At 38.2% G+C, this 15,868-nt stretch overlaps 2 protein-coding genes across 6 annotated transcripts in view; one reads left to right on the plus strand and one right to left on the minus strand.

Annotated features, from left to right (window-relative positions):
- The first annotated feature begins 694 nt into the window (after nucleotides 1-694).
- Nucleotides 695-12,593, plus strand: cdk5 (cyclin dependent kinase 5). Its single transcript, XM_075483212.1, has 12 exons — nucleotides 695-870; nucleotides 1,209-1,297; nucleotides 1,386-1,453; nucleotides 1,610-1,670; nucleotides 1,749-1,805; nucleotides 1,919-2,014; nucleotides 2,324-2,398; nucleotides 4,939-5,035; nucleotides 6,286-6,355; nucleotides 6,460-6,520; nucleotides 6,612-6,692; nucleotides 6,903-12,593. The coding sequence occupies exons 1-12, from the start codon at nucleotides 834-836 to the stop codon at nucleotides 6,987-6,989; spliced, it is 879 nt and encodes a 292-aa protein (XP_075339327.1). The 5' UTR covers nucleotides 695-833; the 3' UTR covers nucleotides 6,990-12,593.
- Nucleotides 10,545-15,868, minus strand: part of asic1c (acid-sensing (proton-gated) ion channel 1c) — a 106,960-nt gene continuing 101,636 nt past the window's right edge. For all 5 annotated transcript variants that reach the window (XM_075483209.1, XM_075483210.1, XM_075483211.1 and 2 more), the window contains one exon: nucleotides 10,545-15,091. In XM_075483209.1, the coding sequence (XP_075339324.1) occupies nucleotides 15,013-15,091 (79 nt within the window). In that variant the 3' untranslated portion in view covers nucleotides 10,545-15,012. The remainder of the gene's footprint in view (nucleotides 15,092-15,868) is intronic.

Raw genomic sequence — 15,868 nt, forward strand, 5'->3', positions numbered from 1 at the left:
CCTACTTAATTCAAACATCAGTCTGCACGTGCCCAAAGATTTTAGCTTCAGACATGTGCCAATTAAAGAATCTAAAAAACAGAGAGTGGCAGAAAATTGCTGAGTGTATTTACTAATTACATGTGTCATTTTGTGGTACTTCTCGTTGAGTAGTTTCATTTTCAACTTCATTCTTCCACTCTACCAAATGAGGGAAAATTGCACTTTTTCATAGTTAAATGTTCCAACAAACAGTGATTTTCCCAATAAATGTGTGGCCTACTTTGATTTCACTGAATGCCCAAATAACCCAGGGTGGGATCAAATCTAAGATAGTATTGTGTCCCTAACAATATATAAAAAGTAATTTTAAATGACTCCACCACCTACTGAAGTATACACAATTTATCCAAGGCTACATGTTGCCTACACACCTATGCTTAAGTATTTATAATCTAATTATATCAGAAAGACAAACCAGCATTTTGCTGCTAATATCAATCCAAGGTTTTTTTTCCTGAAAGCCGATTATGTATTGGTATATTGGTCTTTTACATTTTTGTAATAGCAGGTTACATTTGAGTTTACACTAGTTTTCCTTCTGTACACATTTTCGCTTTCCTTATACAGCCTAATCTTCTTAAACATATGTCTTCAAATGGTATCCACCAGCATTGCGATCCTTCTGTCAGCCTCTAGATGACACACAAGAGAAGCTTGGCTGCTGCAAACCGACCAGTTGCAGCAAGTGCAGACCAATTTAAGCTAACGTCTGTAGCTACAATCCTTTCCTATCCACCCCAGTTTGGGGTTTTGTCGGTCATTGGTTTGCTGGCTGGCTTCATTCGCCAAACATGCAGAAATATGAGAAGCTTGAAAAAATTGGAGAGGGTAAGATTTGGGTGTTTTTTTTTTTGTGAATTTGTTAAGTTGATAGCAACTAGCCGAAGCTAATGCTAATACAGCCTTTACGTTAATGCAGTGCTTGCTAACGTAAGCCGGACTGTAGTAGCTTTGTGATGGTATTAAATAATAACCCCAGTTAGTCGAAAGCACGGCAGTATCTGCAGCTTTTACTTGCATGGTTTAATTGTTCTGTCAGAAGATTTTTTTCCTGGTAATTATACTGCGTTAACGCCTGCTAGCGGTGGTCGGGTAGCTAGCTTGCGTCTCTGTGCCATTCATCGGAACTTTTAACTGATTAAACTGGTGTTTTTTTTTTTCCGAAGGTACGTATGGGACTGTTTTCAAGGCTAAAAACAGAGAAACCCACGAAATTGTGGCTTTGAAAAGGGTCAGACTGGACGACGATGACGAGGTTAGTATATCATGTTGACTGTTGCAGTGTTTACCAGGAGCATGTTAGCTTGCCAGTGCTAAATCGGACTGAACTACATTTGTTCCAGGGGGTGCCAAGTTCTGCCTTGAGAGAAATATGTCTTCTGAAGGAGCTAAAGCATAAAAACATTGTCAGGTCAGTCTGCTGTCCACTGTAACTTCGCGTTTTTTTTTTTTATATATATATATGTGAACGACAGCCAGTGTGACTCTGCTAGCCAGACGAGTTCAATACCTGTCAGTTTGCTTTGCGCCCTGCTGTGATCATACCTGGCTGTTCTTTCTTCTCCAGACTACACGATGTGTTGCACAGTGACAAGAAATTAACCCTGGTTTTTGAATATTGTGATCAGGTGAGTCACTCATCGCACCAATCGTCTTTATGAAACGGAAACCTTCAAAGTCTAAAACGTGTCTCTTATCCACTGCAGGATTTGAAGAAGTATTTTGACAGCTGCAATGGGGATCTAGATCCTGAAACTGTGAAGGTAAGAGATGCCTAAAAGCACAAAGCTATAACTTGATTGTTAGACAGTGTTATATTTGACTCACTGTTTATCAGGTCAGTTACATCTTAAATATTCTTGGGTTTCCTCTGCAGTCTTTCATGTACCAGCTGTTGAAAGGCCTTGCTTTCTGTCATAGTCGAAACGTTCTTCATAGAGATCTGAAGCCGCAGAATCTCCTCATCAACAGAGTGAGTGCTTAAAGTGCATTTGGACATTGACTTGAAATCTTGTAAATATTTTTTCCTTCCCGAGGTAATAATTTGGATCAGTTTGTACGTGTTTGCCTGTTGTGGAAAATTTTAAAGTAATCCAAAACGATTTTAGATGTGTATGACTGGGTCTGTGACTTTTGATGAAAACTGACCCCCAGAAAAGGGGGAAAAAAAAGTATTCATCAGTGATCCATTTCTGGATGTGATGCTCGATAGAGGACTGTAGCGAAACATGGTGTTGACGTCATCTAAAACTGAATTGTTAATTTGTTTCTCTATTTGTAGAACGGGGAATTAAAGCTTGCTGACTTTGGGTTGGCTCGAGCTTTTGGCATACCTGTGAGGTGTTACTCAGCAGAGGTAGGTTGTACATGATTAGCACAGCAGGTACTAAAAGCTGACTGCTTCCAGGAAAAAACAAAAGGGAAAAAGACAAAACGGGTGCCATCAGTGTAAAACGGTAGCTTCTTTAGCTAATGACAAACCAGAGATTTTGACCATAGCAATTTTAAATCTGGTGGTTACTAATTATATGGTAAGACCTTAATCTAGACTTTCTAAGGTGCTTGTGTAAGCAGTCTAGAAGCTGGAACTGAGAAAGGTTTTCAGTTTTTAAACCAAGTCATATCTAATATGTAAAGGGATTGCTCTCATGCTGTTTTTCAGGAATGGCAGAAATGACCCAAAAGCCCATATCTTAAATTAAAAGGGTGCAACATTTTAGAACAATCATTGGAAAAGGGTTTGGTCCTGTCAAAAACCCTGTTAAGCTTCCATTATTTATCTTATTTCTAGTTTCACTGTCTTTGTACAGATTTGATGTCCTCAGCTTGTACCTCTGCATATCAGAATTGAATTGTTGCATAAATGGTGGAAGAAAATGGAGCATCCAGCAGCATTTGGGCTTTGATGTGTGTTGTTGCTGATATTATCAGAAAAATGACAGACAGAGCCCAGATAGATTTAGTGGTTCTGGTTGGTTGACCCAAGGGCCCAGCGAATCAATCTCCAAGGCTTGAGAGAAGTTGACCCAGTTTGACACTACTGATGCGAAAATGCAGTGCACAGAAAACCTAGAGGGGAATCAAGTTTGTAGCACTGAGACTTTGAAATAGGCCATTTTTAAAGGCCATCTCATTTCAGCGGATGCATCACCCCGAGACGTTCGGTGTCATCTCAGTTAAGAGGAGATGAATGATCCCTCAGCTATTTCAGGGTGCGTGAATACATTTTGAAATGCGTGTAATGGATGCAGCGTAAATTAAACAGAGGGAGATCAGTTCGTGTGAAAACAAGGGGGATTTTCTTATTTGATATATGTGTCAAGTCTAGTCAAAATTCGTGAAAATTCTCGAGAATCTGCTCTGTTGGGCAGATTTATGCAAGAAAAGTGCGCACACACGGTAGTTCTTCACACACTATTTGTTCCTCTCAGTAAAGCTATTCACCTAAATGAATATTGAAGTCTCTTGTGGCCAATAAGTGCAGGATGTTTGAAACGGAGCATGTGATGCAAAAAGACCGGTCATTAGGAATATTGGACGGGGGTGGCATAAGTTTCCACCCACGCCAGAACCAAATGAGCTCTTGGCTGTTGGTCCATCAGTGACTCAGTCTCTAACAACCGTTTACAAATCTTGTGTCCCTGACCCATCCGTGTCATGTCTTTAAACCTTTTTTTTTTTCTCTAGTAATAATGCACTTTAGATGTTTCTATAGCAGAACCAACGTTTGGACTTAAGATGAAAACAATAAGTGCCGCTCTGAAGGTGGAGTCGGAGCGTGTATCCTATGTTCGATGCATCTCAGCTTCCCACTTTTCCTTTGCGTGTAAATCGTGCACAGAATTTTGGAAATAGTGTTGACCGTGGTGTGGATGAGTGAGGGTGAAGTTGTTTAATACTGTCAGAGAAAAGAAAGCGGTATTCGCTAACGCTCTAAATCTGTTTGTTCCGTGCAAGACGGCATCTGAAAGCAAATCTCAAGAGATGCATGTGGCTTGATGTGGTGATCCTAAAGTAGACGATGCAGGGATCAAGTCAGGGTGTCAAATGCTGCCCTTATATCAAGGCAGAGATCTTTATTTTCCACTCAGCTCGTCAGAAATTTCAGTTCCTTTAATTTTCTCGCTCTCTTTTTACAAGTGTTTATTTTTTTTGAGCCCCGGATTACTGGCAACTTGGGATATGACTTAACTGAATCATTTTCACAAAAATGGCAAGGGTGGGGTTGTGTAGTAAGCTGTAATACTTTGTCACATGTAAGGGGTCAGCTTTAGACCATAGCACGATCTTTGCCTTGGTGTGCGGTCATCTGTACTTTTGCTTTAAAAACAAATGTTTATTTAAATCTTAAAAAGCTAGCACTGACCAGTCTTAACAATGACATTGTCTTCAAGTGACCTAACTGATTGCATATCAAATGCAGTTCCAACAGGAGGAACAACAGATGAAACTTTTTTTCTCTCTCTGTTAAAACTGCTTCTAAAAGCTGTGAGCAAGTGGTCGCATCATTAACATCTGAATGGAATTTTTTTTACTCTTTAAGGTGAAAAACTGTTCCAGCCAGCCCACACACTTTGTAGGGGATAGAACGTTTCTGTAAACGCATTATATTTTGTTAATTTACTGTAGGGTGTGCACTTTAGACGGCAGTGTTTATATATTAAGAAAAAAAAAAAAAAAAAGTGAAATATTTGACAAAGCAGCAGTTTGTTAATATGCAAAGAGGTTTTAGTGGAAAGTAGATGTAGATTTCGCTTTGAGTGTGCTGAAGAGAAACATTTCTTTCTTGAATCGCTGCAGGTATGAAGTGACAACAAGCTCATAGAAGCATCAGCACTTTCGTTAACATTTGTTTGGTTGTTTTGTTTCATGCACTTTGCTGTGATTTCTGCGCAGGTGGTGACATTGTGGTACCGGCCTCCAGATGTGCTGTTTGGTGCTAAACTCTATTCTACCTCTATTGACATGTGGTCAGCTGGATGCATATTTGCAGGTTGGTTTGTAATAGTTGAGTTACTGATTTAAATTTGTTTAGGTTTTTTTTAATACTTAAATGTCTCTTTTTTTTCTTTTTTGTTTTCCTCTAAAGTTAATGAAATGCTGCAAGTATAAAGGACTCTAAATCCCTTTGTTGTTACATATTGTAAACCAGGTTCTGTCTCTTGCAACATGGCCTTTGGAGAAAAGTGACTACAGATGTTTTAATTTGCTGGAGAGCAGCATTTGTGTCAAAATGTAAAAATCCCCTCTGAAACTAAATCCTTTACTCGGCACATAATCAGTAGACGGGGGGTTCATAATGACAGATGTGTATTTAAAGTTTCATGGCAATTTACCACACAAATCATCGACCATTCCATGTCTTTTCCACAATGCGTATACTACTTATGAAATCGCTCCAAGCCCCTCTCAGAAAGAGTTTGATGAATGACAAGAGGGGGGTGTTTAATGTGAGCGTAAACTTCCTCACATTCTCTCCTGCGGGGGGGGTATTATTTCCTTTGCTGCTATCACGGAGGAACTTCCCATCCCTTTTACAAGTAAATATAGCCAAAATCATTCGTGTGCTGACATTTGTCAAACAGTGTTAGAAGTAGTATTAAACGCTGCATATTAAGAAAGAAAATGGTCTCAACAGAGCACATTTAAGTCATTATTTCATATTTTCTGTACATGTTGATGTATCCACAGGAGGAGGAACAGAGGCGAACAGATGGTAGCGTTAAGCACATTAACATCACTCACAGAGATTTTCCTGTTCTTTTGGTGACAAAGCTTTCAAAGATGAAAGTATCCCACTTGGTCATCGGTTCCTCAGATGCCAGGAGGGTTCTTTCTTGCCACCAACAAAAGAGCCTTTGGTGTGCTTCGCTGTGACATTTTGTAGTTGGCAGAGGTAACTTTAATAAGGAAATAACAATGGCAAACAGCGAGGCAGAGGCTCGTTTGGAATTTAAGAGCGTTGATCTCTACTGCAACGCACAATCTGTTTGCCAGCTGGGGGCCGTGCTTATTCCCCTTTAGAAAACACAAGGGGCTGTAAACCTTGAATGACTCATTCAGTGACACACACACACACACACACACACTCTCTGATCTACGGAGATGGAGAAGAAATGTGGTCTACTGGCGTCTGGATTTATGTTCAAATACAATTAACAATTACAATTAACGTTTTTTTTTTTTTCCTGTTGACAACAAAAAGAAAAAAAGTGTCTGTTTGACATTTTATTCTGTTCCCAGAGTTGGCTAATGCTGGGCGGCCTTTATTCCCTGGCAATGACGTGGACGACCAGCTGAAAAGAATCTTCAGATATCCTTTCTGACTTAGGATCTACAAGTATTGGCCAAAGGGGGCATTGATTTTAAATAATTAATATACAAGTCTTTAAATATTTTTCATTAACCATGTAGAACATTGTTGGGTACACCAACTGAGGAACAGTGGCAGACAATGACAAAACTCCCCGATTACAAGGTAAATTAATTTGTGTGATTAATTTCCTGTGGCTGGAGCTCAAACTATATCTTGCATAATTCTCTAAAGAATAAACCCTTTCCTCCTGCAGCCATATCCCATGTATCCAGCCACCACCTCATTGGTGAATGTGGTTCCCAAACTAAGCAGCACAGGACGGGATCTACTGCAGGTACTTAGAACTTTAGTGTCTGTTTGTATCCTTTGAAGTTTTTGTGTGGACATGTAAACAACTTTTCTTTTTCTTTCCACTTATGGTGCAAATCTTTTATTTATTTTAAAGCAAACTAACGCAAAGTTGTTGCCAAGTTACACTCTTTCTTGCAGGACATTTGATGTTGCCGTTTACTCATTACATTTTTTTTCCTTTGATCCGACCCAGAACCTGTTGAAGTGTAATCCTGTCCAGAGGATCTCTGCAGAAGAGGCCTTGCAGCACCCTTACTTTGCAGATTTCTGCCCGCCCTAAATTCTAAATTGCCTCTCACTGAGCCGAAGCCGCAAATAATCAATCATCCTTCACCCTGTTGAGTCTTTAGGATGTGTCCCTTCTCAATGGGTTTTAAACACTCCCCTGCAGTACATTTTGTTGTGCCTCTGTGTGGAACAAAGACCTAGTGGCTCTGCTTTGTTTAAGGTTCTTTAAAGTTAAAAGCTGTCTAATTTGGCACACACACACACACCTCCCAGTTAATTGGCACCGATGTGGGTGGGTGTTTGATCAAATACATTTTATAATTAACGATTTTGTTTTCTGTTTTCCTACAAAGAGTGAAAACGGCATGATGTTTCTTTCTTTTTTTGGGGGGGGGGGGTGAACAAGCTTTGCCCTTCTGATCTGTGGTCATCTCATGTGAGAAATTAATTTCAAATGCCTGAGACTCAAAGTGCTTGCAGATAGCTCATCAGTTCCTCACGCGGGCTTTTGGAAAGTTAAGATTTTGACTCCTGCTGGATTTTTTTTTTGTAGTAGTAGTAGTTTTGACCATTTCTTTTCATTAATACAAGTTCTTACGCATGTAAAGACGAGCACGGGAGTTTTTAATCCCAAACATAATTATTTATTTTTGAGGATTTGAAAAAAATCTGCAATAACCAGTTTGTGATAACTAAGATCAACACACACACACAAACAAACACTTTTGTGAATGAGTTTTCTGTGATCAAACAACACAATGATTTCCACTTGTTATCAGTTCGGCTGCCGTCACTTATTAGCTGTCAAATATGCTGTGGCTGAAAGCTGTTCTAAGTAACTATCCCAGGGCGGCCAATACTTCAGATTGGGTTAAACTAATTTATCTGCAGTCTTAAAATCACAAATGAGTCATTTTATTTAAAAATTGTAAAGGCTTATGTCAGCATTTCCCCCATTTTTATGTTAATTATGCTTTCGTACCGGTTTCCTTGCAGGTGTCCTGGACGTAATGGTGTAATTTGGGGCAAATCAAGAGAAACATGATTTTTGTTTTTAAAAAACTCCTATATTAAGCATGACTTTACATAAAAAGGAATTGTGTTAGTCAGACCAAAGCAGGACTTTTAAATGCATGTAAGCATGTTAGTCCTTCTTGAATTCTACAGAATTGAGCTTCTCAAAATCGGTTTAACACACCCCTGTAGTGCAGTCGGAGTCAAAGCACTCCTACTTAGATCTACTCTCAACGAGACTCAAATGGGCCCAAGGCACCTTGCACATGCTTCAGATTCCCATCTATTTGCGAAAACAGTAAAGTTTAAGTGTATAATAACAGCCAAATTTCCTATAAAGCTGCTTTCATTCACATATTTTTCTGCCTCTGTTGCCAGACAGCTAAACTTGTCAAAAGTTGTGACCGAAAATCAGCCCGTTAAGTCCGTGTCGACCCGCAGTCGCTTCAAGCATTCCCAGTGTCACTCGTCTCTTATAAAATCCTGATTGTGTTACCGCAGACGGCCTCATTTGATCAAATCGAACAAGGCCGCCTGTGCAGTGACTCTGGCTATACTCACATATACAATGATCTCACACAGTTGAAGTTAGACGCTGCAGAACGTTTGTCACACAGTCCAAAGCGTTGCGACATCAGATGCACGTCGGCCAGCAACTCGGTTCTGCTCTCGTGCGTGTATGAAAGCATAAAGACGACGGTACAATTTAAAATCAAACTGTAACCCTAGCTCTAACCTTACTGTGTGAAATGGGGAATTAAATTGTATTTTTTTTTCTCTCAGCATAAACTTCTCATTGTTGATCTTGCCATTGCACTCGCTGCAGATGATAATTGTATGTGCGCCAACTGATTGTCTTTGTTTTCCCTGCTGTGACTCCTGTGAAATCACAAACTTATTTAGATGAAATGGTGCAAAAAAAGGATGAAGCAACTACTGACTACTTTGACACACTTTTACCATTTCTGATGACTCGGATACCAAGGCCTGGACTCGCTGCCCATCACAAGATTGTATAATAGCATGGCAAGCTAACTCATATTTTCCTTCTTCTCTGGCTTTTGATTTCCCATTGTATTTTACTTTTGAGCACTTTGTTACTGATTTCTTAAATTGTTTAGTCATCAATATGTCAAATTTTGAACACTGACAGCATCATAGCCAGTTTTCAACGAATGGGCCAACCCGCACATATATACATGTTCATAACAAGTGGACCATTAGTTACACAATAGTTTTGTTCTGTTTTGTTTTTCATTAATGTGCATCAATGTTTCATCAATTTTCTAAAAAAGCTTTTGTAATTGCAAGAAATGAAAAAAGTATCCATATGAGTCACTGGTAATCTGTATTTTCATATGACTGTTTTGCACCATTAGCTGTTTCCATTTTGTAACTTATTATATTACCACGGTTAAAAGCTTGCAGTGTTATGTTACTACACATTATTACAGTGCTACTTATCCCAGAAAAAGCCAATGAAGTGAGTAGTGTCAGAAGCAGCTGACTTGTTAGGGAAAGGATTTATTTTTCATTTTACTGATGTGAGACACGATAACGGATGCATGTATTTATTAAGGATGGAATGCCTGCTCTTTTTTTCTTTTTATTTCCTTTAATGTAGCATAATTTTATCTGGTACTGACGTTTTCAGTAGATCCTCAGAACTGGCTTTAAAGTGACTTTGTGGGATTTTAATTGTTTGAAAGATGCCGCGTGTTATAAGTCATAATGGAAAAAAAACAAAAAACACTAGGATTTCATTGTGTTCTGTTATCACAGCAGTGATGACTGTGCATTTTCTTTTATACAGCTTTCTAAATCTTAATTTGAATGAAGGGATGGGTTTTTCACTTTTTTTTTTTTTCTTTTTTGCTTGTATCTTTGCTTTTGCCGGTAGAACTCGGAACAAATGTTGTGACTGTATATTTCAGCCAGTAAGACTCAGTAAAGTCAACATCAATACATATTTGCTTTTCTTTGAGAAATAATTTCCAGCTTGTTTATTCGATCCTTTCTAAAAAAGAAACGATTGTAATCCAATTAATTTCGTGCCGAATCGGGGTTGGATAAGAAGATATGCACTTGATTCAGGTTTAAATGTCTGCAATTTCATGACAAATGGTGTCATGAAACAACTAAATACATCCGCTTCAGTACTGCAGAGTTTTTACTACTATTATTAAGGTGTAGCGCTACCTAAACATCTACTCTTCTATATTTAAGAGGCACATATGTTTTTACTGTAAAATGTTACTTAAACACAAGTAAATGTAATACACTACAGCTAATAACAGCAAATTAATACTCAAATGAGGTATTCTGCCCTATCAATAACACTTGCTGGCTGTAACAAAGCGTAGTATGTTGCTACATATGACAGATAAAATACACTAACATAAAAACATTGCTCCAGAGCGCCAAATGGATCCATTGTTTAGCTTTTGGCAAGGCTTGTTTCTCCATCCACCTCGCGCTGTGCACTTAACTATTACTTCAGGTCGTCGGGTTTGATTAAAATGTGTGTAACCTCTACACCAGCACAAACCCACTTAAAAAGGCCCAATAGTCTGATTTATGACTGACTACATAGTAAAGTTTGTAATAACTATTTAATATTCAGTTCAGAGTTAAAATCACATATCTACAAGAAAATGAACATAGAGCATGTAGAGCCAGATGAAGCAACTCCAGTTCTCCAAATTTGTGCGTGTGTTTTGGAGAAAATTATATCACCTATGAGTCTTTAAGCCAAATTTTACTTCCTTTAAGCCACCCTTTATTTAAGCAAACCATGCTAAGAAAGGTGGGGGTTTTGTGTGTGAGTGTGTCAGATACATCCACAAGAGGATGTGGAGATCACCATTTTGATTCATCTGACTCCAGAAATACACTTTGGACAATACAAAGTGAATAGCATAGCTATCATTACACTGATAGACCAGAGATAATAGGAATACATAATGATCATGCAAGGAGGAAAATCAATGATGTGCTGTAAATCTTTTGAATAAAATAGTTCAGATCCAGTGGTTGGATGATAGAAATATCTAGTATACTTGTTTCTACTTGACCATAGCTTTGCGGTAAGTATTATTGAAAGACTAGTTAATGAGCATAAAGAGATTCAGTAATAGTTTTAACCACATCAGGTACACTCTGCTGTTCTTTGACTGTTGGGGGAAAGGGAGAGAGGTGAAGACCCGGAACATTCTCACAAAGCCTACATCATTTTTAGAACATTTTTAGAACCCAACATGACTACATTCAAAGTCATCGTGGCAATGCAGCATCATAGTGTAACATGTATCGGCATCTGTCTCCTATGTGAATGATGATGTTTAATATACACAAGTGATATTACACGAGTGCTGCAGTTGGCAGCTGTTCCCGCCCGCTAGATCCAATCCATCTGCTATACGTCATGAAATGAAAATGGAAATCCCAAATCTTTTTTTTTTTTTTCACTTCACATCAATCTCATTGCAGTGGTATTTGATTCAGGGCATTTATTGCTCATGACATAACGCCACTGATTTACACTTTCCTGAAAGGTAACATTTAGATCTCTGGCTTCGCTCTTATTCCTGACTATGCTGTTATTGTGGGCACATCAAGTGTAACAGTAGTTAAAACTAGAGCCACAGAAGGCAGTCACAACCATAGACATTCAGTCATTGGCTTTCAAGTGATGGCTGATCTCCAAGGGTTTGTGCTTCACATCAACAGTCATCTAATACACAGACAACAGAGTAATAAAGCTATAGTGTTATGAACACAACTTTGACTGTGTTGTACTTAAAAGTTTCACATAAAAAAAAGACACTGTTCTGACTTTCCAGCAAATAGTACCTACAAGTCCATTATTGTAATGTCAAGGATTTAAACAACACAGTGTTAAAGATATTAAGAGAGGACGTAGACTGACATGATGTTTAGAAGAAATGTTATGTATGTAAGATGGTTAAATATAGTTTATTACACTTGATCATTAATACATCACAAACTATTATTTGTGACTTATTACATATTCTGTAATAATATAAATAATGATTGGATACAGTGGTAAAATTGTACAATGCATTTCTTAAATAAATCAACCAAAGTAGATGGGGTTGAGGTGCATGGTTCTCATGTTCTGAGAAAAAATTCTCTTCATTCTAATAGTCTGTTATGTTTTAAGTTATGTTGTAATCCCCAAGAAGACACTTAAGGGCCACTTCAGAAACACCTTTTCTATTATCTATATTTATATATATCTGAAAAATGCTTCATGTGAACAGTGTGGATTTTTGTCATGGCATTTGATTGCAGGTATTTACAAATTTCTGCCAAGTTTAGGAATGTCCCCAGCAAACTTTTTTTTTTTTTTTAAAGTTCTATTAAGAGAATAGATTACTATCATAGGGGATTGCGCTGATGAACGCTTTTGACACACTGTGTGAATAGGAATGACAACATAAACTAATTATTCATGTGCAAATAAAGTCAACAGAATTAGGAGCCATTTCTTACATGCTTGCAAGTCAAATGTTGTCAACCCATGAAATGGACATTATCTTTTCTGTTGACATGGCCGAAAGAAACTTTCTTTCATCTCCTGGGAGGCTCAGTAGAACTTTATCACCCCTAAGTACAATATTAAACAATATGTGTGTATGCATTTATATTATACATTATTAGAGTTTGTGCACATCAAAATATATGTTTCTGTGCTTTTTAAGTAAACACATTGTTTGTCTGAAATGTCTGATGTTAATGCCAACTCAAAACTCTTGCACTTTGGGAATCGCGAGGTTTGAAAATATCTTGTTTAGTGAGTGGTTCAGGTTTGCAGGGCATTTCTATGTCACACATATCTAGCGTCCCTATCTCTGTCTCCATCCAATTTCACGTTAAATGAATCCAGCTGTACTCACCGTACCTTGGAAGTGGTTAGTTATATAGTTCACTTAACTTCCAAAGATCCAGTGTCCTTAAAATCCAGGGTCTAAAATAAACTTGGGTCTTTACATGAGGACGACTCAGTGTTCAAAGGCAAGGCTTTGGTTATCTACCGATCAGGGTCTACTCATCCCAAATAGCTTGGAAAAATAAAACATTGCATACAAAATACAAGTATGCGTCTTAAAAAAGTCGAGGAAGGAATTACATAATAATCTTCTACCAGTACTTTGTTTAATGTTTTATAACCCAATAAGTAAATCTTTTATCTAACAATGAATCCACCATCAGATAACTGGTGAAAAGTGGCCCATTTAAGCAGCAATTCTTAATATTAGCCTCTAAAACGTATAAAACACAGAGGAATGGAGTGACACTAAAGCACAGGGTTTCTGGATTTGATATGTGATAAACGAATTACAACCTGAGTTTGGATTGGTGTGTAAACCTGCTTGCTGGCTGCTAAGTTTTGTGTTGTGGTGTTTCTTTAATCTGAAGAAGTTCAACACACGACTCATGAATCGGTATCAATCAGAATCTGTACAATATGTCCATGGACAAACTGCAGACGAGGGAAATGTACATTTTTGAGAATAAAACTGACAGTTGAGTATTTTTTATTTTGGTTTGGTGGGTGTTGATGGCTGTTGCATTGTCTGTCTATGGTATTTTGGCCAACTGGTATCACAGTAATTTCATTAGGACTTCAGGAACTTGTACCAAAGAGGGGCATAATGTCTCATTAAAGCAGTTTTTATAGTAATATACTAACAATATTTTTCAAAAGGTCTGTGATGCCACAGATTGTATCTACATGTGTAAGCAGCCGAGTATCAAAAGACATTTTGGCAACAAAAAGATGTTCACGTGACTTTGACTTTGTTTTGCACTTTCCATTTTCAGAGAGTGGTTAGGTTTATGCAACATCTCCATTTGGTAAGGATTACGAAAACATGTTTTGGGGAAAAAATGTAACCATTTGTACAATGACAACAGCAGGCACTTTACTTGTGGTTAATAGCACAAAATCCGGTGGCTGCCTGCATGATCGGGGTGCATTATGTTATATAGCAGTGATCAGAATGAATGCTTATACCCGACTGAACCTCCTGGAGGCCAAGAGCACTTCCAGGCTATGTCATCTGAAGTGACATCCAAGTCCATTAAATGGGCTGATAACATTTGAAGTGTGTCCCAAAAACGGAAAAAAATTATACAAAACTGAAATATTGGCCATATAAAGATACAATCAACTGCCTTTTTTTTTTTGCTTCCTGGCTTTCTTCTCTGACTTTACTGTGTGCTTAAAAAAAAGACTAAGCAGCGTTAATTAACAAAAACCTCTGGTGCTAGTCTGAGTCATCCAAAGATCCATGTGAAATAAAACACATTGCTTGCATTATGTACAAATGAAAAAGTTCCTCCGCTGCCTTTAAATTAAATAATTACAGGAATGCAACTGTTGAGACAATTCACACCCTCACTGAAGCAAAAGGCAACATTAACCACTAGTCCATGGTTTTATTCAGGTTCTGAGAAGCTCTTTGGAGCCACAATCATCTCTTAAAGTGATGCAGATTTCTGAAAAGGCTGGTCTGTTTAAACTAGTTCCAGGTATTATATAAGGTCACTCAATACAGCATTGGTTCGATGCTGGAGGCATAACACTTTTAATTAACGCTGCTACACATACCGATCCACTTTTCTTTTTTTTTGGGGATGTTTTTTAATTAATGAACAGCGATACTGACACAGTGGTATCACAAAACTCAACACAGTTCAGAATTCCTTTTTTTGGTACACATTTACCTTCACCGATTGTAGACTGTAAACTGACCAGATAACTAAAACAAAGCAAAATCAAACATGAACAAAATTAACACTGATGCCCTTAACATGGTGGTTAAACCTGAGTTCTGTTTTGGAAGTGGACTCTTTATTTTTCTGATGATAGTATTCTATTTCTATTCAAGCATTGTTAAACTGCACTATTTTTGAGCGTTCGCTCAACCTTTTCCTGTTAAATACACAAATTATTTCACAGTTTGCTGTCAAGTCTCCAGATGTGCCCCAAACCCCTGCTTTATGTTGTCAACAAGCAAACTCCTCAAAGTTGCCTAAAGTCGGGTGACGAGGTAACATGTTCGGCGTGAATCCGAGACTGTCCGAGTGACTCCGGAGGGTGTCACAGGTGCTCTGCAAAATAGAGGGGAGGGAAGGAGGGAAGACGAGTTCAACCGGGTTAAGGGAGGAGCGATATAAGGAGTGATGGAGGAAATTGATGAGCCACAGGTAAAACGAGAAACATTGTGAAGGAGAGTGCAGGAAATAAAATGGGAAAAAATGTGAGATGAAGAGAAAATAAGCAAAACAGAAAAAAAGAATAATGTGATGAATAATAATGTCACACGCAGAAGGACGGGACATTTAGTTGGGCATGATGAATGGCAGAAACAAATGATGAGGTAATGAATAGATATGGGAGTTTAAAGTTCAGAGGGATTGCATATGTTTCACAAAGGAGAGATATTAGGGGATGGCAGGGTGACATGAATGAAAAGAGGGAGAAGAGAAAGAAAAACAATATTTTTAGTCCTATTGTTACACTAACGTGAAAATCTTTAACTTATGGAATTATGTGGAAGCACCCACATACTGTATGTATGCATGTCCTTCAGTGCAAAAGTGCTTTATCTAGTTTTGATAAGAAAACTGCAGATATGTGGGCAACACATACTTGTAGTTCCGATAGCAAAAATGGCTATTTCAGCAAACAAAGACCCATTTTGTGCAAACTCACTGCATGCAGATAACATCACAAAGTAATGCATCTGGTGATGTTATCTGGCACAAGCCTCAAATGCATAGCCTCTAAATTGACCTCTGAGCTGCAGGGAGACAGATGGTTCTCAAGTGGTTTCGTGTTTTTGTACAGTTCAGTAAATATCTTTTAACAGGAGCACTGCACTTTCA

The sequence above is a fragment of the Odontesthes bonariensis genome, chromosome 14, assembly GCF_027942865.1.
Source record: "Odontesthes bonariensis isolate fOdoBon6 chromosome 14, fOdoBon6.hap1, whole genome shotgun sequence".
NCBI classification, from domain to species: domain Eukaryota; kingdom Metazoa; phylum Chordata; class Actinopteri; order Atheriniformes; family Atherinopsidae; genus Odontesthes; species Odontesthes bonariensis.

Excerpts from the sequence above, each read along its gene's own strand:
- cdk5 (XM_075483212.1), top strand. The coding sequence starts at position 834 with ATGCAGAAATATGAGAAGCTTGAAAAAATTGGAGAGG. Across the intron at positions 1,671-1,748 it reads TTTTTGAATATTGTGATCAG|GATTTGAAGAAGTATTTTGA; the intron begins GTGAGTCACTCA and ends TATCCACTGCAG. Across the intron at positions 6,356-6,459 it reads CAGCTGAAAAGAATCTTCAG|ATTGTTGGGTACACCAACTG; the intron begins ATATCCTTTCTG and ends ACCATGTAGAAC.